Below are 25,933 nucleotides of genomic sequence, written 5' to 3' on the forward strand. Positions count from 1 at the left end.
TCATCTCAGTGCCCTGCATGACAGGCCGAAGCAGCCAAAATAAAGGCTACGTGCAAAATGATGAAAACAAAGAGGACCCCAGGGCCAGACGGACTGGGGATAGAATTCTATAGATCAATCTGGGAATTTGCAGTGGCAGCATTAATAAACATCTTTAACGAATTTCTCACTTCGGGAAACATCCCCGAGGAATTCGTTAAGAGCTATACCATATTTATCCCCAAGAAAGCCCGAGATCGGACTTTGTCGAATAACTGGTGTCCAATCTCCTTAACCAATTTAGACTATAAGATCTTTGCAAAAATTATCTGCACATGCCTTAAGGGCGGTATCGAAAATATAATAACAAGCTTACAGGTCTACGGGATCCCCGGTAGATCTATGGAACTCAATCTCTTCTTGTTAAGAGACTTGATCAGACTGGCTAAGGAAAAAAAACATCCCCTGGCACTTCTCTCCACCGACCTGGAGAAAGCGTTTGACAGCGTCAACCACAGGTACTTGCAGAACATCCTCCAAAAAACAGGCGTGGGCCCGAGACTTCGGCGTACAATTAAAAATATGTACGCGGAAGCCACGACCCAACTATCTATTAATGGGTTTCTGACAGAACCAATCCGCATAAAGAGAGGGGTTAGGCAAGGCTGCCCGCTAAGCCCCCTCCTCTTCTCCCTATTATTAGAACCCCTAATCAAAAGAATTGATAACACCCCCGCAATTAATGGTATTCCACTGCCCCAAGTCTGCAGACAATGCAAAATAGTAGCATATGCGGACGATGTAGTGGCCACACTCAGAGATTCTGAGTCCATCTATATCTATCTGCACATGCTGCAAAAGTTCAGCATAGTCAGTGGTCTTCGCGTTAACGCACAAAAAACTAAAATCCAAAGTTTTGGAAATTTCCATAGCACTGGACTTCCCTACGATTTAACGCTACAGATACAGCCCCTAACAATATTAGGTGTGCCTTTTTCAGACACCTTAGCACTACCAATCCAAAAATTGCAGGAGACAAGCAGGGACAGGATAAGGCTGTTCAAACCAACCTTTTTCTCCTTTTATGGCAGAGCGACAGTAATAAGAACAATCGTCACCCCAATGCTGATGCACACTGTCAACATCACAGGCATCACACTGTCACAGGAAAATAAATTATCAAAAGAACTCATTGATTTCTTCTGGAATGGGAGAAAACACGAAGTAAAGAAAGAATACCTACAACTCAAACAGGAAGAAGGGGGTTATGCTCTGCCCGATCACAAAAGCTTGCTACAAGCAAACACGTTCAAAACCGTACAGAAGGCCTTAAACTCCAACCACATTTCTGGCCTGCTAATTAGATACTTTATAGGCCTTTTCCTCCCCCTCTTTGGGATCACGGACTATGCTGGACCCCGCTCAAGGGGGGTGCCCAAGTGGTACCGTACATTAGTTAAATCGATCACAACACTCAGAGACAGAGGAATAGCAATCCTCACACACAAACCCAAAGCAGTATACTGGGATTTCTTCCAACTTTCCCGGCGTGATACACCCAATCTCAGGACAAATAATGAAATTCTCTTCAGAAATATCAAAAACAGCTGGGGACAGCCTTTTCACCGGGATCTAGCCTGGAGAATAGCCTACGGGCGGCTCCTGGTGAAACAGGTGAAATCCCGGTATGTACCTAGCCTGTGCGACCCCTTCTGCGATGTCTGCCGGGACGTGGAAACGGTGGACCATTTCTTTTATTTCTGCCCACCAGCCCAAAGCATCTGGCAGAGACTCAGCACAGCATTGGGAATCCCCATGCTGACAGTAGAAGAGGTCGTACGGCTACAATTCCCCCCACCAGTCCAAAAAACCCAATCTTCCTAATCAACGTGTTAAAATATCACATTTGGAAGGTACGGAAAAACTCCCAGGTACGAGACACAAATTTAATGTATGCAAGAATAAGGAAAGGTTTCTTTTTCTACCTACCCAAATTTCTTGCGCAAGAAAGGCACTTACTAGGAGATTTTAAATTTGTGAATCAATACTGCAAACCACCGACAATATGCTTTCTTATACAGGGACGCATCAAGCCCTGTACATCTCTTTAGAACCCACAACCCCCCCCAGGAAAAAAAAGAACCACTCTGTCTTCCCTAGCCACAAAGCTTTTGCTGGCACGGTTTCTTTTACTCCAAATAAGGGGGGTAGAGCTGAGAACCCGGGCTGCGAAGGCTTGCAGCGAGGCGGTGCCGCTCCTCGTGAGCGGCATCTCCCGGGCCAGTCTCTACCCCATTCTAAGTCCCAATGGTACCAGGTCTATAAGTCCCTATTCATTTCAACTCACCGGACCTTAAGTCCTGTTATTTTATTATTTGAATTTTTTTAAATTTAAATAATAAAATTTATATTTTAAATGTATTAAAAAAAATCCTTTTTTTTATTTTTTTATTTTTATTTTTTCACTCCAAACCCTAAGTTCGGCCTCTATGATCAATTCATATATTTAGCCCAGACCATAAGTCCTCAGTTTCTCAATAACAGCAGTAAAATTTAATTACCTGGAATACAAATAAGGATATTATATTTACTAAATTATTAATTTGGATAAAATCATATGCGAACTCTAGACAAAAGTCTATGTTTAACCTTTTTTTTTTCTGAACAGATAAATGGAGATTATGTGTTACAGACCAATTAGCCTAATACAGCTAAACAAGTTGACTGAGGCCTCTTTTACCTCCTACTATCCTACTCTATCTTACATCATACTCCTCTCTTACTGTCTGCTGACCCTCAGCATGCTTTATTCTCCAAAGGCCAATGATGAGAGACATGAACTCCCATTCTACCTCAATAAAGGTCGGAACTAGTCTGGGTAGTGACCCACCCTTAATGCATAACATTAGACATATCCGCAAGGAGATGTGTTTTGCATTATAGGAGATACTGAGACAGGAGTGTTGGTAGCTTGCTCCACCTTTGCAACGAGTTGCCCTGGTGTTGTACCACCTTACCCCAGTCCTGAAGATACTTTCAGATGCAAACTTTGTTTGCTCACACTTGGATAAAGGATTAAACTAAATTTATTATAATCAATTTGACTATTTACAGAACTTGATTTTCTTTTGTAATATGTGCATATCACTTGTATATGCTCAGTTAGAACATTAGTGATCACATAAGGCTTGTGTTATATTTCTCCAGTCATTAAAGTCCTTCATTAAGCTGTTATTTGAATTAGAAAACAATTTGCAAAGAAAGCAGTAAATTGCTTTGCTGGTCTCTGAAAAAATTAGCCACTCTAGTTTTTCTTTTGTTCCATTTACCTTTTTACGGTAAAAATGCGATTCATTTACATTTCTGACATATATTGTATTGCGTTTTGTGCATTATTTTTTTTAATTTCGATTTTACCAACATTCTGAGGTATATTTAATAAAATATGCCCAATAAGCTGTTTTTCCTTCTCTTTCTTTCTCTGAGTCGTTCTCTTTTACTAGCTCTGGATTCAAACCTTCTTGGCATCACTATGTGTATTATACTATTAAAAGCAAAATAAATATTAATCAAATCCAAAATAAACTTATAAATAAATAATTACATTAAAAGCTAAAAAAATGCAAAAATAGAAACACTGGTATCTTGGTTTTGTTAAAATAAACGAGTAACAGCAAAATAAGAATAATAAATTCATTGAAAAATATATTCTTACCGACTGTGAGAACTACTTTAACCATATAATCAAGTATATACACTTGTATACTGCTTTACAAATATTACCCAAATAACGGTAACTGAACTATCAGTTTATATAAATCAAGTGGATATTAAATTCAGCATTATTTCAAAGCCGAATGTAGAAAACTATGAAGTTCATATGAAATTTGACCAGAGAGGTTACGGAAATACACTCGCTGGCATTTACGAATTGCCCTAGTGAGGACCTTATAGGAAGACATGATCACTTGCTCAAGTGTCCATATATTCACCTTCTGTTGGTCCATTTTGATAAGGATTCACTGGCCTGACAGCTGTTTCAAACTGGATGGTTCTCCTCAGAGATCAGGCAACTATTTAAGACTATTAGGCGATCCCCAGTGACCAAAATATCATCCAGCTCAGCGTTGGTTCTACTCATTGACAGGCTCACTCAACCACTGAGCAAACTACTCATATTCCAGGGAAAAGCACCCACGACACAGCCCCAATAAAGACCCTGCTGGAAAACGCCAATCCTCAGAGACTCAAATTGCTCTCTCAAGGCAAAACTCTCCCAAAATCTTAAGCCCCCCCCCATCCTCCCTCAGCAAGAGCTGAGTAAGCAAAGGGACTTTCTGAAAATTAGATGATCCCCAAGATAAGTAACCACCCAAATCAGCATTGGTTCTACTCAGTAACAGGCTACCCCTACCACTGGAGCAGAACTGCTCATATTCCAGGGAAAAGCACCCACCAAGATGGCCCTGATAGAGGCCCTGCCACCCTAGCGCAGACTCGGGCAAAGCGATCATGTCTTCTACATGGGCAGCGTTAGGGCAACTCATAAATGCCGGTGAGTGTATTCTCGTAAGCTCTCTGGTCAAATTTCGTAAGAAACTTTCATAGTTTCTGCATTCGGCTTTGAAATAATGCTGGATTTAATATCCACTTGATTTATATAATTTTGCATTGCCGAACTGGAGCCTTTTGGCTCTTTATTTTTAGTAAACTATCAGTTGTTATGCATGAGTACAAACGACAATCTGTCTACAGGCTGAGGTGAATAAAATAGCCAGACCACCCCAGCATTTTTCATTAATCTAAACTTCATCAACATTCTACCTTTTATCATGCAATTACCCACTTCCGCCGTTAATCCCTGAATGACGATTTTAGACCCATTAACGGATGAACTGTGGTGGAATGACCTCTGTGTCACTTGCCTTTACGTGTACTGTGTTACTTTGAATTTCCTTTACTATCCTATGATATTTGATCCTATTTTGCTGCACAAATTTTTCAGTGGCTTCTAGTTTTTATATTATGAATTTAATATTTAAAAATAAGTCTTTTATTTTACAACTATAAATAGGCGGATTTTTATATAGTTGTTTGTGGGGAGTAAGGTTTTAAAATGTGGCCCCAGCTTGCACCTAATGCATCTTATGGTAAGCACGGTCCTGATGCTTGAGTTCTATCACCTCCTTTATGAAGTCAGACAATCTCAAGTAATCACAATCATAAGTTCCACTCCTTAGGAACTTGATCCAGTGCAAGATTCGTATTAAAAAAATATGTCAAGGCAGCATCAACTCCCTGGCACATTCCTTCAGAATACGTGGTGATATATTATCAAATCCCACAGCCTTATTATCTAGTTTGCTCAACTTCCCATACACCTCTTGCTCACTTGGTCAGTCTCTCCTCCCCATCATCAACTGCTCTCAATCTCTCCATGAGGTCACATTCACAAGATTGAAAGACCATTATGAACTGCTCATTAAGTATCTCCACCACACCTTCCGCAACAGCTGTCTTTATACCATTTTCTCCAATCACTGTCATCCTTCCATAATCATTCTTTCTTTTGCTGGCTATATATCGAAAGAACTCCTTAGGATTCCTTTTGGCTTCATTAGCTAACTGCTGTTCATACCTCACTTTAGCTACCCTCACCAAACCCCCCCCCTTGAATGGTCTTTGTAATCCTCGTGGAATTGGTTATTTCCACTTCTCTTATGCTGCCTCCATAATGCCCCTTTTCTCTGTATCGCATGCTTAATCTCTTTATTCATCCATTTCACAATTACCTTATTTAACCTTCTCATCCTTGGAATACATTTAGACATTGCATCTACTAGATAGTTTTTGAAAATCTCCCAAGCTGCATTGATCTCTTTTCCAGCTAACTCCTCATTCCATGCTACACCTGCAAGCTGCCTCCTGAGCTCTTCATAATCCCCCCCCCCCCCCCTGTAGTTCCACATATACCCTTTTCTCACAGATGTCCTCACACTGCTGACAACCACCCAAGTAATCACCTCATGGTCCCTCACCAACTGGTGGGTGATTTGACACCTCATTTATAATTACATCCTCTGATGAGATTACCAAATCCAAGACCCTCAATCCTCGCGTGCCCTCTGTTACTTATTGTCTGAGGTAGTTATCCCTCAAAAATTCAACAAACTCAATTTCTTTACTTCCAGTTGCTATTTCATCAATCCAGTCTATACTGCTATAATTAAAATCGCCCATAATGATCACTCTTTTCTTATTTGCTTGACTAATTTGATCATACATTTCATTATCACTACCATCCACATTAGCTCGTCTATAACAACATCCCACCAAGTATTTCATTCCTTCACCTCTATCTCACACCATACTGTCTCAAAACCACTGGCACTATTTCCCTTTTGCATCTCTACTTTGTATGGACATAACTCTTTCTCTATCATCAATAGCACTCCCCCTCCCTTTTTACTCCTTCTATCTTCACAAAACATATCATACCTTTCCATCTCTATTCCTGTCAGGATGTCGTACTCATCTAACCATGTCTCACTTATTCCAACAATTTTTGGATGAACAGACTCAATTAGTGCAACAATTTCATCTGCCTTGTTTCTTAACTGGTCTATATAAAAACAACAGCTCATTCCAGGATCTACAACTAGTTCCACTGATACCACTCATTCCATGTGATCTCTCCATGCTCAACAGGGGCCATTTCCCTTTCTGCTTATTCATTTTAGAACCCTCTTCAATTCCAACTGTTTCCTCTTGATCCCAGGTCATCCCATTCCTTTCCTATCTACACATTCTCTCACATCCTCTTAGAGCATCCACCTTTCTCACGCTGTACCCATCCACCATGAGCCTCCCCATTTCCTTGTTCCTCTTGCACACCCATTCTCTCATTTTCCATACTCATGCCACTCACTTCCTCATCATAACCACCTCTTCAATCTCTCCTGCTCTTCCACACCACTTCCCGCTTGATCTGATTCATTCTCTGTAGTATAGACTACAGAGAATGAATCAGATCAAGCCATTAGATCTCTACCTTCCAGAAGCAGTCTCTCCAAGCGACTCACACCATAACCACTCAAATGCAGTCCATCTCTCTTATATAGTTCACTTCGTCCTTCAAACTCATTCCACACATTAACAAACTGTACTCCTTTCTCCTCACACATTTCAGCTAACATATGTTTTTATATTTTTTAAAATTTATTTTTGAAACTGTTTGGAAACTCTACTCTAGATGCCAAAGATGGACATTTTTCAAGCCATTAAAGACCTCCAATAAGTTGAGCAGTGGTCTCAATCTTGCTGTGAGCAGGATTCGAACCTGCAGCCTGTTGGTTGAAGAATGGAAATGTTAACCACTCAGCCAACCAGGCCAGGCTGTTCATTAAATCAATATAATATCAAATTCATGGACCTCCCACCAATGCAAATAATCTTTCATTCTTGGCTTCAGAATCTGATACTGCTTTTTCACTGGCACTGGCTTCTAGACCAAGTTCTGTGGTTAGTTATTTTACAGGATGAAGGGAGGGTACAGAATCAGCACTTAAATCATCTTCCTGATTGGTTTTTACTTGCATCTTTTTTTATCTCAGTTCTTATAATGATTTTACTCTAGGTTATCTATTTCTTCTGTCTGTAGATCAGGTTTCAATATTCTAACTCTGATTCTGGTACTATCTGGGCATTCCCCAACATAAATCTAGGTTATTTGGACTGCTCCCAGCCGATGTCCAGCATTCAGGCCATTTACAGTAGGCACATTATACACCCTGATGTCTTAGATTGACCATTGTATGTTCTCAGACTGGTCTGTTTGCGGAGTGAACAAGTTGAGTTATCGAGGAGGAAAAATTCTTCTACCAATCTTCATATAAAGACTAGCTAATTCATCCTTGGTTGAAAGAGCTCTTTTGTTTCATATAAAGGCATGGGTCCCATGCTACTAAGTGCGTCCCCAGGTTGCGGATTAGGGGAATGGCCTCTGGATACAGAGGTTAGCTGCGAATAAACAGGGAAACCTGTGAATAAGCAGTCGCGGACAATTCGACGGCATATACCAACAGGAAGTGGTGAGATAATCAGTGGCATGGTTATCTCTATAAAAAGCCACACATTTCCACTGACGGGGATGCGACATGGCGAGATGTAACCACCATTAAATAAGTTACAGCCCGCTGGAAGTTGGGGCAGCAACAACTTTCATTCTGATCAGCAGAAGATCACCATAAGTCACAATGGTGTAAAGGATGCTGTGGGAGGCAGATAATCATGAAGAGTGAGAAATGGCTAGCACACTTAGCCTCTCTAGAAGGCTATTGCTGGACAAGTAAGGCAAGGGGATAGCACCTTGTTCTATTTTTCCCTAGTAAGATAGCAGTATGGATGGGAATTTCATATATAAAAAACATAATGATGCTAACTGATGCAAAGAGTTATGAAGAGATAACAAGGACCTCACAAGACAGGATGTTGTGATGTGTTGCTATATTTACCAATCTTCGGATAGATGCACCAAAGAAGAAGAAGAAAGTTCCTAACTTGGGAACTGACCCTAGGCCTTTTTCTAATGAAGAGCACACATCCATCATCCATGTGACTGCACTTTACAAGTGCTTTAAACAATCCAGAGCTCTTATTTGAACAAATGGTGCAAAATGAATCACTTTCTTACACATTTCCCATGAGTTCTTCTTCACAATGAATATATATACAGAGGATGATCGGTTAACGAACATAATCCGTTAAAAGACGATGTTCACTACCTGAATTGTTCGTTAACCGATCATCAATTAAATGAAAAATAAATAAAAAAATTATATAATTTCTTACTAGGTTTATTTATAACAACAATAATACACACACACACACAGTCTTGCATTTTCATCAGTCATGTTTTTTTTCCCGTTTGTGGGGTGATAAAGAATCTGTCCAATGTCAACTGCTTTTCTCTCTTCTTCAGTTTACGGAAGTGATTAATAGCATTGTCATTGTAGAGATCCCCAAGCCTATTGACCTCAACCTGGTTTGGGTGCCAATCTCAGACCGTTGTTCTGACATCCTCCCACTTCTTCAAAAGATCATTAATAGCAGATGTCGGCATTGGTCCTCTTTCGTCTTCCTCTTTTTCAGAAGAAAACACATCTCGCTGAGTTTCTTGGTGTTCTTCATTCAAGAGTTCTTGGAGTTCTTTTGTCGTCAGATCATTTTCATGTTCCATTATGAGCTCTTAAATGTCATCTTCATTCACCTCCAATTCCAGATCTCCACCAGTTGTCACAATTTCATCCATAATTTCAGGGACATCATTTCCATCTCCCTGAATGCAGGATGGACACAGCTTTCGCCAAGCAGAATTCAACTGTCATTGAGTGACTTCTGACCAAGCCTTTTGAATGAGCCGGATAGCTTCAAGAATATCAAATTTTTCTTTCCAAAACGTTTTTAATGTCATTATTGAGGAGAACTGGCATGCTTCAAAACATTGACAAAACAGCACGCGAGTGAACAATTTCTTGAAACCTGCAATAACCTCCTGATCGATTGGCTGAATCAACGAAGTGGTATTTGGAGGCAGAAACTGAACTGTCAGCCAGGGAAAGTCTTCCAGCAAATTATCTTCAAGGTCTTTTGGGTGTCCTGGTGCACTGTCCAATAGCAACAGTACTTTCAATGGCAATTCATTGGTCTGAAGGTAATCCTTGATGCTTGGGGCACAAACTTTAAACAGCCATTCTTTGAAAAGAACCTGCGTGACCCATGCCCTTTCATTCGATCTCCACATCACTGGCAGTCTTTCTTTAATTATGGAATTTTTGTTGAATGCTTTAGGGGTTCTCAGAGTGATAGACAAGAAGCGGTTTAAGCGTTAGCTCCCAAAAGTAACATCAATCGGTCATTCATGGGTTTATGCCCAGGAATATTTTTCTCATCTTTCGTGATGTAGGTACGGTTCGGCATGCGCTTCCAAAATAAACCAGTTTCATCACAATTGAAAATTTGTTGCGAACAATATCCTTCTTTTTTAATGAATTCTTGAAATCTGAGATAGAACTTCTCAGCTTCTTCTTTATCTGCACTAGCAGACTCACCATGCATTACCACATGTTTAATGCCAGATCTCCTTCTAAACCTTGCAAACCATCCAGTGGTAGCCTTGAATTCAATCTCATCATGTGACGAATGTGGAGTTTGTTTCTTCAGTTCTTCAAAAATTTCTCTAGCCTTCTCTTGAATGATAGTCATACAGTTATCTCTTTTCATTTCCCTTTCTTTTATCCAAACTAAAAGCAATCTCTCCATTTTTTTAAGGATGGCACATCTTTGTTTCTCAGATGTGATTTTCGTTACTCCTTTAGCTGTTTGAGTCTTCTTGATTATATCTTTCTTAGCTAAGATTGTGCCTACTGTAGACCTGTTCAAGCCATACTGCCTAGCAACATCAGACATCTTCTGCCCACTCTCTACCTTGGCTATTATCTCTTGCTTGGTTTCTATGGTGAGCACAGTTCTTGACACTCCACTCTTTTTAGGCCCCATAGTATTATCAGTTTTTTTTTTTTTTTTAATAAAAAGTTCAGAAAAGCACTTACAAAAATTCAGAGAACAGAAATCAACTAGCGCACAAAAAGGTTATGTATATAACTGCCAAAGTCTTTAAACAAACCTTCTTTTATAGATGGCAGTAAAATACACTTCTACAAATCTTACACACAGTGTCGCTTCTTCTTGTGTTTGTTCTGTGAGGTGTTTGTTGTCCAAACATAAAAATCTTTCACGAAAGTGTTCGTTGCTCGATTTGTTCGCAGTCCCAACTGTTCGTTAACCGATCACCCACTGTACTAGTAAATGAACTGTAGTTTATTCATAATTTGTAGTGAGCCTCTGACCTAATTTTAATTAAATTCATTTTACTTCATAAAGAAGTAAGTCAAGTTGCTAAACTATAAGTTATGCCCTCCTCAACAAAGATAAGACTTGCCTCTTTATTATAGTGTTTTTAAGGCCATTTTCAGCAGTTTTCATCTCAGTTCTGCATTACAATAATTTGGGCACAATTTGAGTTACAGATATCTGCAAATGTCTATACCTCAAATGTCGGTAAGTAGCAGAGTCACGGCAACTTTTTTTTTTTAAAAAAATTTCTTTTAAAATATTTAAGAGTTTAATAAACTGAATAAGGCACAAAACTTTTAACATACCGTTATGCTGAGGTGCTCTTTGAGGTAAAGGACGACACTGAGTTCGAGCTGCCAAACTGGGAGGAAGGTGTACAGCAATAATACGTCCATCTGGTAAACGGAGATAAACACCTTTTGGAGTTCTAAGAAGCAGCACCTCTTGTCCTGCAGGAATAAGCACTGGAGGAGCACCAGGGGTTACTACAGGGATACTGACATCTAAACAAAACATAACAGAGATGTCATAACAGGATATTTCATTTGAATCCATCAATAGAGAGAAGGCACACATATTCTTGTATTACAAAGTGTAACAAAACTACTTACATATGGAAATAAGAGGATAAGAATGAGACAAAAGTAGTATTTTTCTGCCTTTGATACAATGCATTAACATAATCAATATTATATTAATTTGCTATGTAGCAGAACTGTCATTCTGTGAAAACCATTAGGCCTGGTTAAATACTGCTGAAATCATTTTGGTTTATACTGTGTATTAAACAAAGAAAATTAATAACTGCGATATGTAACTGATTAACATCTGTGAACACCATCTTCTTATCATCTTCCATCATTCCATCTACCTCTGTTTACCAGAACAGCCTTCCCCTGTGTTATAGGTCTTGTGATTCTCATGTGGAATGTTATAAACAATTCATCAAAATCAAATGGTTACACAATTCACCTAGCATCTGCTGTGAGTCACAGTAAGTTTGCTGCCACAATATGATAGCAGTAAGTTGAGGAGGAGGAGCGCCATGATTGCAGTGAGTTGGATTAAGTTGTGTAGAAAGATGGTGTGCAGTTTGTATTGCATTCTTTAGAGAGGCTCTTAGCTGATACAGTGGATGCAGGATGCCTGCTATTTAATGATATCAGATTATGTTACATATTTTAATTTTTAGCGACAGCCAATTTAGAAAAAAAAAAAAATAATAAGTTCACCTTTACAAAGTTTTCATTTCTGAATAGGAAGCTGATACAGTGGGAGAGAAAAAAGAACAGAATAAGTTCTGAATATTGTAAGTTCAGGGGAGAAATATAGCTGAAACAAAAAGATATTTTTTTAAGTCAAAAAGGTGGAAAAGAGCATTATGAGGCAAACAAACAGTTCTTCCAAATTAATGGATGAAATTTCTTTCAGAGGAAGCTCAGCTGAAGTGTAGACATCATTGCTAAGAAGAATTTCTTTTTTTTTCTGAAGTAACACATAGTTTCCTTTAAATACACTGTGTAGCAGACTTGTTCTAGTTAAACATTTTGAACACAAAAGATATGAACTTTTTGTGCTTAAGAATAAGGGAAAAAAAAGTGAACTTTAAAATTATCTCTGTGTTTAAAAGAAAGAGGAAAAGGAACTGATATGTTAAAGAATAAATGAAAGAAGAAACATTATTGTATCTTTTCTTTTCAAAGAAAAACAGGTATAAATTAATTAATTATATTTCAATAGCCACTGTTGAGAGACGAAAAAATTGTGCTGTTAAGTTTGAAGGTTATTGATTTTGATTTTGTTGTGCTCTCATCAAATCCTGTGATCCTGAAGAGAAGAAATAAAAAATTTTGTGTGATGTTTTATATCATTTATCTTTTTTGTTGTAAAGTTTGTAGGCTCTTTTCTCTTTAGAATATAAGTTTTAGTTATAATGCAGATTTGTATATAGCACTTACAAAACAAACATTTTACACACACACACACACACACACACACACACACACACACACACACACACACACACACACACACACACACACACACACAGTTACATCCATACAATACCATACTTTACACTAATATTATTTGTTTGTAAATATATATATTAATCTTAAATTTACTTTGTCTCTTGCTCAATCTCTTTAATTCTTAAGTTAACTTATTTTTATAAAATAATATCCTAGATTCGAATGTGTGTTATTAACTCAGAATCAACAAAAATAATATTTTTGTGGATTCTGAGTTTCTGGAAAGGGTTTGTGATGTGTGAAAAAGTTAATAAACTACTCTAGTACACCACAGAGTGTACCAGAGTGGCATACCTATGGGATGAATTTGATGTACAAAATGACTTATATAAGGCTGATAGAATGCACTTGAATGAATTTGGAATTAGATATCTGGAGAGAGTATTGCTCACCAAGAGTGTAGAAGGGCAAGGCAAAACAATACAGTAAGCTGAAACTTCAATTGTCTAGGCCAGCATTTCTCAACCTTTCTAAGGCCAAGGACCAGTAAAATGATAAAACAATTCTACGGACCACTAAGTTACAGAGACATACCTGGGGGAGGGGTAATCCGCCCCGGGTAGCACATTTTTGGCGTTTAAGAAATCTTGCCTTACTATCTATAAAACAGCAACTGAGTGATGAAATAGACTTCGACAATGTCATCGACGATTTTGCAAACAGAAAGGGAAGAAAAATAACATTTTAGAATGTTGGAATTAAAGTTTTACTTCAAAAATAAACATAGCGTTTTTAATTTATTTCCCTATAAGTCATTTTGACTTTTTGTAACTTTTTTGAAAACCTAAGTAGGAATTACCAACATTTCAGAAAAACTGTGCCATTTATAAAATAATAAATCTAAAAGCATGTTTTGAATACATATGGAAACATTATTAATTAAATTGGAAGTAAACGATTAAAAGTGTATCATCATTAAACAAAGTTTTAGTTTTTATTAAACAAATAAATAATATGATCTAATTATGTTACTACTTACTTTAAATGAGATGGTTGAGCTTCTCGGCCCTTGCAGAGTTGCTGGATATCTGGCTCAATATTGGTCAAATTCAGTCTAAGATCGACACACACACACACAAAGACGATTTCTGCATTTTGTTTTTATTTGAAGGAGCGATGAAAATCCTTTCTTACAAAGATAGAGAACTGCATGACGATTTTCAATGGTTCTTCAGATCATTTGGGAAATTCACTTCTCACTGAAGGTGAGATCCAAAATCGAGCCAAACCAAGATCACGGAATTGCATTTTAAGTCCACTGTCACTTGAAAGCTCAATTAACTGTTCTTTTTTCGATAACGAAACGTCTGAAATGGATCGCGAACCCACAGAAATTTCTCATAAAAGTTATTCGGAAAATATGTTTCAAAATTCCATTTCAGATTTTGCATGACGATTTTCAATGGTTCTTCAGATCATTTGGGAAATTCACTTCTCACTGAAGGTGAGATCCAAAATCGAGCCAAACCAAGATCACGGAATTGCATTTTAAGTCCACTGTCACTTGAAAGCTCAATTAACTGTTCTTTTTTCGATAACGAAACGTCTGAAATGGATCGCGAACCCACAGAAATTTCTCATAAAAGTTATTCGGAAAATATGTTTCAAAATTCCATTTCAGATTTTTTAAGGTGATCACAAACCAGAAAACTCAGAATCAACAAAAATATTATTTTCCGCTAAAAAGGATTCCAATGTTGGAAAAGGTACAAATCGTCTGTCTTTTACATAATTAATCCATAAAACCAGTTTTTTCTTGAATGCCTTTATTCTGTCGTAGGCATCAAGAACAGTTAAAGAATTTCCCTGAAGAGAGAGATTTAGTTTATTTAATTTCGAAAAAATGTCTGAAAGATAGGATAGTGTTGATAACCATGCTTCGTCAACAAGGAGTGATGCAAAATCAGAATTACATTCATTTACAAATAATAAAACTTCGTGCCTTAATTGAAATAAACTTGTTAATACTTTGCCCCTGGAAAGCCAGCGAATTTCAGAATGAAGAAAAACTTGTCACAGAGTACTGAAAATAACCTGTTATTTAATGGTCGAGCTTTAATAAAATTAACTAGCTTTACAGAGTTATGTAACACAGTTTTAAATTCTGGTGGCATTCCTTTGGAGGCTAATGCTTCCCTATGTATGAGACAATGTACCCAATTCATGCCCGGAGCTACTTCCTTGACCATAGAAACAACCCCACTATGCATGCCTGTAAGGGAGCAAGCTCCATCTGAACAGAAGCCTATACATTTTTCCCAATGGATCCCTTTGTGTATTATGTAATTATTGAGAGTGCAAAATATTTTTTCTCCAGTTATTTGGGATGGCAAAGTTCTACAAAACAGAATATCATCATGAATGTTGTTATCATGCGCATCTTACATAGCATATTAACTGCGCATTACTTGTAACATCAGTAGTCTCATTTATTTGTAACGCATAATAAGGGCTCTTCTTAACTCTTTCGATTAACTGAGATTCTACATCACCTGCCATATCATTAATTCTGCGACCGACAATGTCATTTGAAAGAGGAATCAAATCAACATATTTTAGTAACTTGTTACCAAACATCGTTTTTACCACATCTTTTATAGCTGGAAGTAGCAAATTTCTCCTGATAGAATGAGGTTTCCCTGTTTTCGCTATGTGCAAACGTAAGAGATAGGATGCTTCCAGTGCCTTACTATTAATGGAAACCATGGCCGAAACTATATCTTTCCCATGATTTAATGTCCCTAAGCGTCGCTGAAAAAATTCAATTGGCTTATTTTTCACATTTCAATGTTTAGTTTCTAAATGTCAGAGTTTCGCAGGTTTCATGTACTCGTTTGACAACACTTCATAACACATTGAGGTTTCTGTTCACTTTCATCTCCACACCAAGTAAACCCGAATTCCAAATATGAACTGTTATATTTCCTACTGTATTTTTTCTTTGAACTGCTTGTTTCTTCTTCTTTAATAGTATCAGATTTACTCGCCATTAAACACTTGTATCACAATTAGGGTTAGCATCACCTGTTTCATCTGTCCTTGTTTTCAAAGTCCTAGTTCTAAGCCACTTTTCCATTATTAAAAAACATTTCCGAAAAATATATAAATATATAATACTGGGGTTAACTCAGGACATTAACTTAGCACTTCTCAAGATATACCGAGCCTTGGTTGAAGGAGGGAAACCTTCAATAATAAAAATCAATAACCAACAAGCCATTGGTTGAAATGTGGATAACACATGTTCACTTCAAATCTGACAAAACAGCAAGGGAAGGCAGAAGCAATAAAACTATATTATTGTTCACTTCACCCCTCTTTTATTATTGTAAATAATAAAAGAGGGGTGAAGTGAACAACAATATAGTTTTATTGCTTCTACCTTTGAACATTCTGACGATATTTTTTTTTTTCAAGTCTCCATTTGATTTCAATAATTTTTACTTACTTATTTAATTTTAATTTGTTTAGTTAATTAAAAAATATATATTTATTTAATTAATTTAAGTCTGCCTGCAAACCACAGGTTGAGAAACACTGGTCTAGGCAATCCAAGCAGCTGGCCTTTCTTAAAAGACTTTGGGATACTGGAATTTTGCCTACGTGTGTTAAATTAAAAGTCAAGTTCAAATCCAAAAAAATCCTCTGTATCTACAAGCGTGCCAGTTTTGCTTGGCTACATGAATTGATCACAACTGTGTTCTCACTATCAATGCGGCCATCAGCTCATTATAGTCCAAGCTTTCAACAATTCTCAACATGGAACTCTTATACCATTCTCTTTAATATTTCAGAAGCTTCATCTCAAAAAAATTCCTGAAAACAGAAAAATAAACATATGAATAAGTACAACAGACTTTTGGATTCTAAACCTGTTCCTCAAGTGCAACCCTTTCATACTGCAGTAAGTTGTCATCAAAACAGGCTTAATGAAGCCATTAGAATCCTAAGTCAGCATTTCAACAATTAGGCTTGACATCACCAGTTTACTTTTCATATCTTCACTTCCCTGCCAGCTCAATGCTCTCAATAAACTACATAAAGGTAACAGTATAGTCATCACTAGGTCTGACAAAGGAATTGCTACTGCTCTCCTCAATGCCAATCAATCCAATAAGAAAATGGATATCATTCTTAGAGACCGTGCCACTTACAGATCTTTAAATTATGATCCCACTAAATCACTAATCAAGAAATTAAAAAGCCTACTCAAATGACCTGACATCACAAAAAAATAAAAATAAAAAATAAAAAAATAAATAACACTTAGATCCTTCAGATGCCTTCCCAGATATATGACTTGCCTAATTTCCCCCTAAGATTCATACAGGTTGTACCTCATTATACATAAAAAAATGTTTCCATTTTAAAACCTCCATTGAAAATATAATTGTTAATGACACTGATATTCTAGTGAGCTTTGATATCATCTCGCTGTTCACTAACATTCCCTTAAATGACACCTTATTGCTTTCAAAGTTTTCCCTTTGACATGACTGACCTCTTTTCCTTTGCTATCTCTTGGCTCAGTCCCTCTCAATCCTTCTATCTGGTTATGACATGTAAATAATGTCTTTTCTATTTGGTCAAATGGCCCAGACACATTAGGCACTTTTCTACATCACCTAAATAGTCTTCAGCCTAGAACCAATTTACAATGGAAAAGGAAACCAATAATAGTCTGGCTTTTCTGGACACCTTGGTTAATTGCTTACCTAATGGTAACTTGTCCTTTTCAGTATATAGGAAACCCACTTACACAGGCAGATACATTCACAAACTTTCCCATCATCCTTCCTCCCTCTCAACAATATTGTGTCATAAAAAACATTGACTTATAGAACTTATAACCTTTGTTCCAATGAGACCACTCTTGCAACAGAATTCAATCATACACGCCACACATTTATATCTAATGGCTACAGTCACAATATCAAGAAATAATCAATCCTTCTCCCAATCCACGACCTTCTCTTAGAAAGATTTTAGTAATGCTATCACCACCTCTATGTCCAAAGCAAATCAGAAAAAAAATATACAGAACCTTAAAAGAAATACAATCTTTGAACCACTTTCAAGCCCCACTTAAAACTAGCTACCTTTATCTCCTCTACTAAAGACAAACTCCCCCTCTCCCTCTCAATTCCTGGTGTATAGAGATTCTTGTTCCTGCAAGTTGGCCTACTATGGACAGACAGTAAGATCAGCTACCATCTGAAGGGAAAAACATAAAAAATGTATCTGCAGTCATGACTATGGTCAATCTGGCCTTGAAGACCAGTCTTTGGATACAGCTCATAGAAGCAATTGAAAAGACCATCATGCTCCATCACAGTAAATTTAGAAGAGAAAGACAATTTTTAGAATCTGCTGCTGTTCTTAAAAATCAGCTTAATTTGAATAAATATGGTTGCATAAAACATCCCAAAATATGAGAAACAACACTAATATACCTTGAGATCCTAGTTTACATCCTAGTCCACTGACTTTTATCCACATGTTTCAGTTATTTTGTGCTGCCTTTGTGTGTGTGTGTGTGTGTATGTGACAAGTCTCATTTTGTACTCCCTGAGAGTGTTTATATAACTGAGATGAAATATTGGAAGCATTAAATACTATTTTTAATTATTTCATAGTGCTGTTTCACTCCATTAATTTTTTATCATAAGTACAGAAGAGCAAAGTTCAGATAAACTACAGTTATTAAGGAGGAGGTGCAGGTGAGTATGCTTACCTCTATCAAGCATAAGAGTTTTAAGCAATGGTAGGTGTAACTTTACCAAAAGTTATAGGCATTGGTAAGACTTGGTTGACAGTGGATAATGTAGTTACAGGGATAAAATGTGGAGGATAGAGTATTTTCAGGGAGGATAGAGAACAGAATTGGGGAAGGAATATTGCTGATGACAGCAGATGAATTGTAGCCAAAAATAAGAGTAGCAGGAGAACACGAAGGAGTGTAGAAGGCAGTGCATTTGAGACATCTAGTATGAGAAAAAGACTAACAGGGTGCTGAGGGATGGAAGGTGCAAGGGAAGATATGGATAACAGCATTAGCATTAACAATCAGCATGGTAAGACTTCCCAACAGGGGTCTTCAACTACAGGGATATAGAATAGAAGGTAGACAGATCATATGGTAGGAAGGAAGTTGAATTTATACACTTACAAATTATATCTTGATGCAATGGAAGGTTTAGAAGCGTTGGATCTGGTAATAGCATCAGAAGATTTGTTCATAACCAAGACAGCCACACTACCTCTAAGTGGGAAGAGAGATCATGCAGTCTTGGTTTGGGAGGTTGCTAAACATGTCAAATTTTCAGTTAAGAAGGGAGTATATTTAAATATACAGGCTTATGAGAAGCTAACAAGGCAGCTTGAAGTAGTGCTATGGTATAAGAATCTCCAAGGAAGAGATGCTATCAGTGTATTGAAGATGGTCAAGGAATGCTTGAAGGAAGCAATATCAGACTGTATGCCCAAGGTCAGGAGAATAAATCAGGAAGGAATTAAACAAATAAATAGCATTATTAAGCAGGAACTACAAAAAAAAAAAAATGTATAAATTCAACTACCTTCCTACATGTGATCTGTCTGTCTTCTATTCTATATCCCTGTAGTTGAAGACTCCTATTGGAAAGTCTTACCTTGCTAATGGATAAGGGATATTTAGCATGATAAGGAAGGCAAAGGAGGTCAAGGAAATCACCAACAGTTCTTTCGGTATGTAGCAAATCAAAGGAAGAATAACTATGGAAAGATACATTTAATGAGTGCTGATGATAGGGAGGTGACAGAAGTAGATGAAATAGTTATTGAGTGATGACTTTTGCAAGGGTCTATCATCCAGGTGAATATGTTGCAGTGACAAGATGTGACAGGATCTGATATGGGAGCAGAAGTAGATGAACTGAAGATACTTAAGGTTTTGTATAATCTTAATACAAATACAGCCATGAGATTGGACGATATATCAGACTGTCTGTGTATTACAAAAATGTGCAAAGAAACTGACACTGCCTCTGATAAAGTCTCATTGGAAGGGAAAGAGGGCAAAATAGTTACGTTGAATAAAGGAAAATCGAAGAAAGAGATGATATCTCAGGAATAGTGGTATAGTGTTTGGAGATGTTGGTCAAAGAAAAAATTAAGGAATGGATGGACAGGAATACAATACTCTGAAGAGGAAAGCAAGGTGTTGACGGATACACATACTTCAGTAATTTGCTCACTTTTTTATGACAGAGTGACAAATGAGATGGATAAAGGAAATGGCTACATGATAATAATACTACAGAATTTTAAAATTGGAGTTTGACAGGATATCATCTGGAATTGCTAAAAATAAAACTGGAGGAAATGGAGAATATGAAGCTGGTGACATGGATATGAGATGGGTGTATATTGCTCTGCTGTTGTTCACTATCTATATGGATCACACTATGAAGGAAAGTGGCATTAAACCTGTAATCAAACTAGAGATGTTAATCTCAGTTCTTTACTTTATGTATATGATGTTATACATCTAATCAAATCCAGTACACATCAGCAGGATTCTTTTACTGCAATGAATTTGTTACTGCAATTCTCTTACTGCTGCGATAAATTGGGTATGAAAATCAATAAAAAACAAAGACAATGAAAAAAGCAAAAACATTGAAAACACCAATTGCATTCTGAATGGAGAACCTATAGAACAAGTAAATTAGGTGGAAGGTGAATTTCAGTGTCCAGTGTGAGATCACTGTCCTGCGTATTGAAGGCCTGAAGTGGTTTGAAAAAATTCCATGTTTGGTCTCTAGAGCACGGTTTCTGGGCAATGTGAAAAATAAATTCATCATCATCATCATCATCATCAAATTCCTGCCATGTACCCTCAAGGGGTGTACAGGATATGACAGTACTACATGAAAAAATTACATCATTACTAACTTCCTATCTACAATTTTCCTCCAAATCAGTCTGTTACTTGTCAAGACTCCAACATTATCAGATCTTATATTTCTATTGTCTAAGGCACTTTGTACCGTATCAATCCACCTATATCTTGGTCTTCCTCTGGGTCGTTTTCCTGCCAACCTGGCAGAGAACACTTGTTTTGCTAATCTTTCCTCTCCCATTCTATTTAAGTGACCATACCATCTGAGATTAGCTCTGCTAACGCATTCCTGGATGCTGACAATGTCAAGTTCTTTCCTAATATCCTCATTTTTAATATGATATTGCCATTGATGCCATCTGTTCACGCCTCTAATCTTTCTCAGGACTCTCATATCTGCGGTCTCTAGTCTTTGGTCAAGTGTTTTACTTCTGACCCAGCTCTCAGATCCATAAGTTAAAATTGGTTTGAACACAGTCTTGTATACAGCTAATTTAGTGTTCCGACTAATTTCTTTCTTATTCCATATGAATTTATTCAATTGACTTCCCACGATACCAGCTTTGCTGATTCTGTTGTCTATTTCTATATTTAGTTTACCATCTTCAGTAAAAATTGTGCCTAAGTAGCTGAAATGTTTTACTTGTTCCACAGGTTCTCCATTCACAACACAGTTGACATTTTCAATGATTCTGCCTATTTTCATACCAGCTTTGCTGATTCTGTTGTCTATTTCTATATTTAGTTTACCATCTTCAGTAAAAATTGTGCCTAAGTAGCTGAAATGTTTTACTTGTTCCACAGGTTCTCCATTCACAACACAGTTGACATTTTCAATGATTCTGCCTATTTTCATTGTCTTTGTCTTTTTATTGCTGACCTTCATACCATATCTATTACAACAGCTATTCAATTTAGTCAGAGAATCTTGCAGACTTGTAGCGGATTTATTTAGAAGTATAACATCATCTGCATAAAGCAAAGAGCTGACATTGACATCTCCAATTTTGATATCAGGTTTAATACCACATTCCTTCATAATGTGATCCATATAGATAATGAATAACAGAGGGGATAATGTACATCCTTGTCTCACACCAGATTTAACATTAAATCATCTTCCTGTACTTCCTTCAATTCTAACTGCTGACTCACAACTCAAATAAAGACTAAGTATTGCTTGATATAATGCCCCATTGACACCATATAACTGCAGCGTATTGAATAGCTTCTCTCTTGGCACCTTGTCATATGCCTTTTCCAAATCGACAAAACTTAAATACAGATCTTTGTTATATTCCCATGCTTTCTCGACTATTTGTCGTAAAGTGAAGATCTGATCCTGACAGCCTCTATTTGGCCTGAATCCAGCTTGTTCTTCACCAAGCTTTTCTTCCACAATTCTTCTCAACCGCTTCTCAAGTATACTTGCATAGATCTTGCCAGGAACACTCAGTAGGGAAATACCTCTGTAATTCTCACATTCAGTTTTATTTCCCTTTTTATATATGGGTACTATGAGAGCTCTACTCCAATCATCGGGAATTCGTCCCTCTGTCCAGGCTTTCTGAACTATGCAGTGCAGCCACTGTAAGACTCTTATACCACCATACCTCAGCATTTCTGGTCGAATATCATCTACTCCTGCTGCCTTTCCACATTTCAAGCCTTTGATGGCTTTTTCTACTTCAAGTATGGATATGTATTCCTGACTGCATGCCTGGTCAGTGTTTTTTATCACTGTGCTGTCATCACTGCTTGTTTCATTTAGCAGTTTTTCAAAGTAATTACTCCATACTTCAAGGATATCTTTTTCTCCTGTTTTCATTTCACCTTTATCATCTCTAATTCCTTTTACAGCACTCTTTCCTCCATTCCTAAGCTTCTTCAACAACCTCCAGAATATTTTGCCACCTTCTTGATATTTATTTTCTATATTCTTGCCAAAGTCCTCCCATGACTTTTGTTTAGCTAGTTTTACACACTGTTTAGCTTTCTTACATTTGTCTCTGTATTCTGTAAGAGTAAAAGCTGACTTATTTTCCAAGAACTTTTGATATGCTTTCTTCTTTTCCTTCACTGCCTCTTTAACTTCCTGTGTCCACCAGGGAGTTCTGATTTTTTTATCCTTGCACACAACCTCACCACATGCCTCTCTGGCAGAATCAATGTTTTCTTCAGAGTTTGCCACTGAATCTCCAAGGTTTGATTCCTGTTCTCAAACTCTTTCATTTTCTTTTCAATAATCTTTCTGTATTTTAGTCTACAGTTCACATCTGAGAGCTGCTCAACTTTTATTCGCTTCAAAACTTTCTTACATGTTATTCTTTTCAATATGAAATTCAATTTTATCCTGCTCAAGACTAAATAGTGATCACTTCCAATTTCAAATCCTCTGTACACTCTGGTGTCATGCACCACTGAGAAAACATCACTATCAACAATAACATAGTCAGTGAGACTTCTTATTCCTAGCCTCTTTTCTCCATGTGAATTTGTGCACATTTTTATGTTGGAACATGGTGTTAGTAATAACCAGTCCATATCCTGAGCAGAAATCCAACAGATATTTGCCATTATTATTAGCTTTGCTCTTTTCTCCAAATTTTCCCAAAATATTTTTGTATGTCTCACAATCATTTCCTACTCTACTATTTAGATCCCCAACAAGGACCAACTTTTCCTTTTTCATTGTGTCAGTTGCTTTTTCTAAAGCCTCAAAAAATTCCTCCACTTCTACCTTAGTAGAACCTTCTGTGGGACCATAGGCACAAATAAGTCTCATTGTCCAGTTCCCCATTCTCATATTTGCCCACATTACTCTACTTGAGACTGACTGCCATTCAAGAAGATTAGCCTCGTATTTTGTGTTGAATACTATGGCTACTCCTTCTTTTCCTTGATTGTCATTGCCTGAATATAACATTTTGTATTTATTGCTCAGAAAGATCTCACCAGTTTTGGTCTTTTTTGTTTCAGTCACCCCTATTATGTCGATCTGGTACTTATCTAATTCCTCAGCTAGCTCCATTTCTTTGCCATTCAGGCTTCTTACATTGATAGTACCGATCTTTAACTCTGGTGATGTTGAGTTGAGGTTTGTTTTCAGATTTGTTCCAGTAGCTGACTTTTCGCTGTTCGCCCTGGTTCCCTGGCGAAAACAACGGGGGCCTTGTTTAACCGGGCGACGCCCCAGCCGGCATGAAATTTTGCCATGTTGTACCATCATTTTTTATTTTGGTTTAACCAATAAGAATAGAATTTGGTCGGCTAAATCCCAAATTGCCAGCCCATCCTCGTTCGTTCAGTATCAAAGTAGATACCCAACGGGGTGCACCACGAGAAGGTGAGGATTGGACATTAGGTCAGAAGCCCTGGTCGGTTCTCCGCATTCCTTTAAAGGCTATGAAAAATAAATTTTAATATATATATATAATTGGAAATTTTGTTATGTTGTACCATCATTTTATATTTTGGTTTTTATTGAGCTAGCTAAGGAATTGGATAAGTACCAGATCAACATAATAGGGGTGACTGAAACAAAAAAGACAAAAACTGGTGATATCTTTCTGAGCAATAAATACAAAATGTTATATACAGGCAATGACAATCAGGAAAAAGAAGATGTAGTTAGAGTACTGCACACAAAATACAAAGCAAATCTTCTTGAATGGCAAAAAATATCAAGTTGAGTAATGTGGGCAAATATCAGAATGGGGAACTGGACAATAGGCAAAAACTATGTGCCTATGGTCCCACAGAAGGTTCTACTAAGGTAGAAGTGGAGGAATTTTTTGAGGCATTAGAGAAAGCAACTGACACAATGAAAAAGGAAAAGTTGGTACTTGTTGTGAATTTAAATAGCAGAGTAGGAAATGATTGTCAGACATAAAAAAAAATATTTTGGGAAAATTTGGAGAAAAGAGCAAAGCTAATAATAATGGCAAATGCCTGTTGGATTTCTGCACAGGACATGAACTGGTTATTACTACCACAATGTTCCAACATAGAAATATACACAAATTCACATGGAGAGGAGGAAAGGAATAAGAAAAGTCTCATTGACTGTTATTGATGATAGTGATGTTTTCTCACTGGTGAAGGACACTAGAGTGTACAGAGGATTTGAAACTGGGGGTGATCGCCATTTAGTCTTGAGCAAGATAAAATTGAATTTCACTTTGAAAAGAAGAACATATGAGAAAGTTTAAAGCTGTTTTTAAAAAAAAGTTTAAAAAAAAAACAAAGCTTTAAAAGTTGAGCAGCTCTCAGATGTGAATTGTAGGCTAAAATACACAAACATTATTCGACAAAAAATGAAAGTTTGAGAACAGGATCCAAACCTTGGAGATTCAGTGGCAAATTCTGAAGAAAACATTCATCGAGGCATGTGGTGATGTTGTCTGCAAGGATAGAAAAATCAGAACTCCATGGTGGACACAGGAAGTTAAAGAGGCAGTGAAGGAAAAGAAGAAAGCATATCAAAAGTTCCTGGCAAATAAGTTAGCTTGTGCTCTCAGAGAATGCAGAGACAAATGTAGGAAAGCTAATCACTGTAAAAAACTAGCTAAACAAATGTCATGGGAAGATTTTGGTAAAAAACATAGAAAATAAATATCAAGAAGGTGGCAAAATATTCTGGAGGCTGTTGAAAAAGCTCAGAAATGGAGGAAAGAGTGCTGTAAAAAGATTTAGTGATAATAAAGGTAACACGAAACTGGGGAAAAAGATAATCTTGATGTAAGAAGTAATTACTTCGAAAAATTGTTAAACGAAACAATCAGTGACAGCACAGTTGTAAAAAACACTCAACAGTCATGCAATCAGGAATACATATGCATACTTGAAGTAGAAAAAGACATCAAATGCCTGAAATGTGGAAAGGCAGCAGGAGTAGATGATATTCGACCAGAAATGCTCAAGTATGGAGGTATAAAAGTCTTACGATGGCTTCACTGCATAGTTCAAAAGGCCTGGACAGAGGGACGAATTCCAGATGATTGGAATAGAGCTCTCATAGTACTCATATATAGAAGAGGGAAATAAAACTGAATGTGAGAATTACTGAGGTATTTCCATACTGAATGTTCCTGGTAAGATTTTTCAGGCATACGTGAGAAACTCTTGA

At 37.2% G+C, this 25,933-nt stretch overlaps 1 protein-coding gene across 2 annotated transcripts in view; it reads right to left on the minus strand.

The window, feature by feature from the left end:
• Nucleotides 1–25,933, minus strand: part of LOC150108851 (helicase ARIP4) — a 619,923-nt gene that overhangs the window by 55,882 nt on the left and 538,108 nt on the right. For both annotated transcript variants that reach the window (XM_090403746.1, XM_090403737.1), the window contains one exon: nucleotides 11,199–11,396. In XM_090403746.1, coding sequence (XP_090259872.1) covers nucleotides 11,199–11,396 — 198 coding nt within the window. The remainder of the gene's footprint in view (nucleotides 1–11,198; nucleotides 11,397–25,933) is intronic.

Source organism: Typopeltis vanoorti, chromosome 2 (genome assembly GCF_054136105.1).
Source record: "Typopeltis vanoorti isolate ZY-2024b chromosome 2, IOZ_Tvanoo_1.0, whole genome shotgun sequence".
Classification (NCBI taxonomy): domain Eukaryota; kingdom Metazoa; phylum Arthropoda; class Arachnida; order Uropygi; family Thelyphonidae; genus Typopeltis; species Typopeltis vanoorti.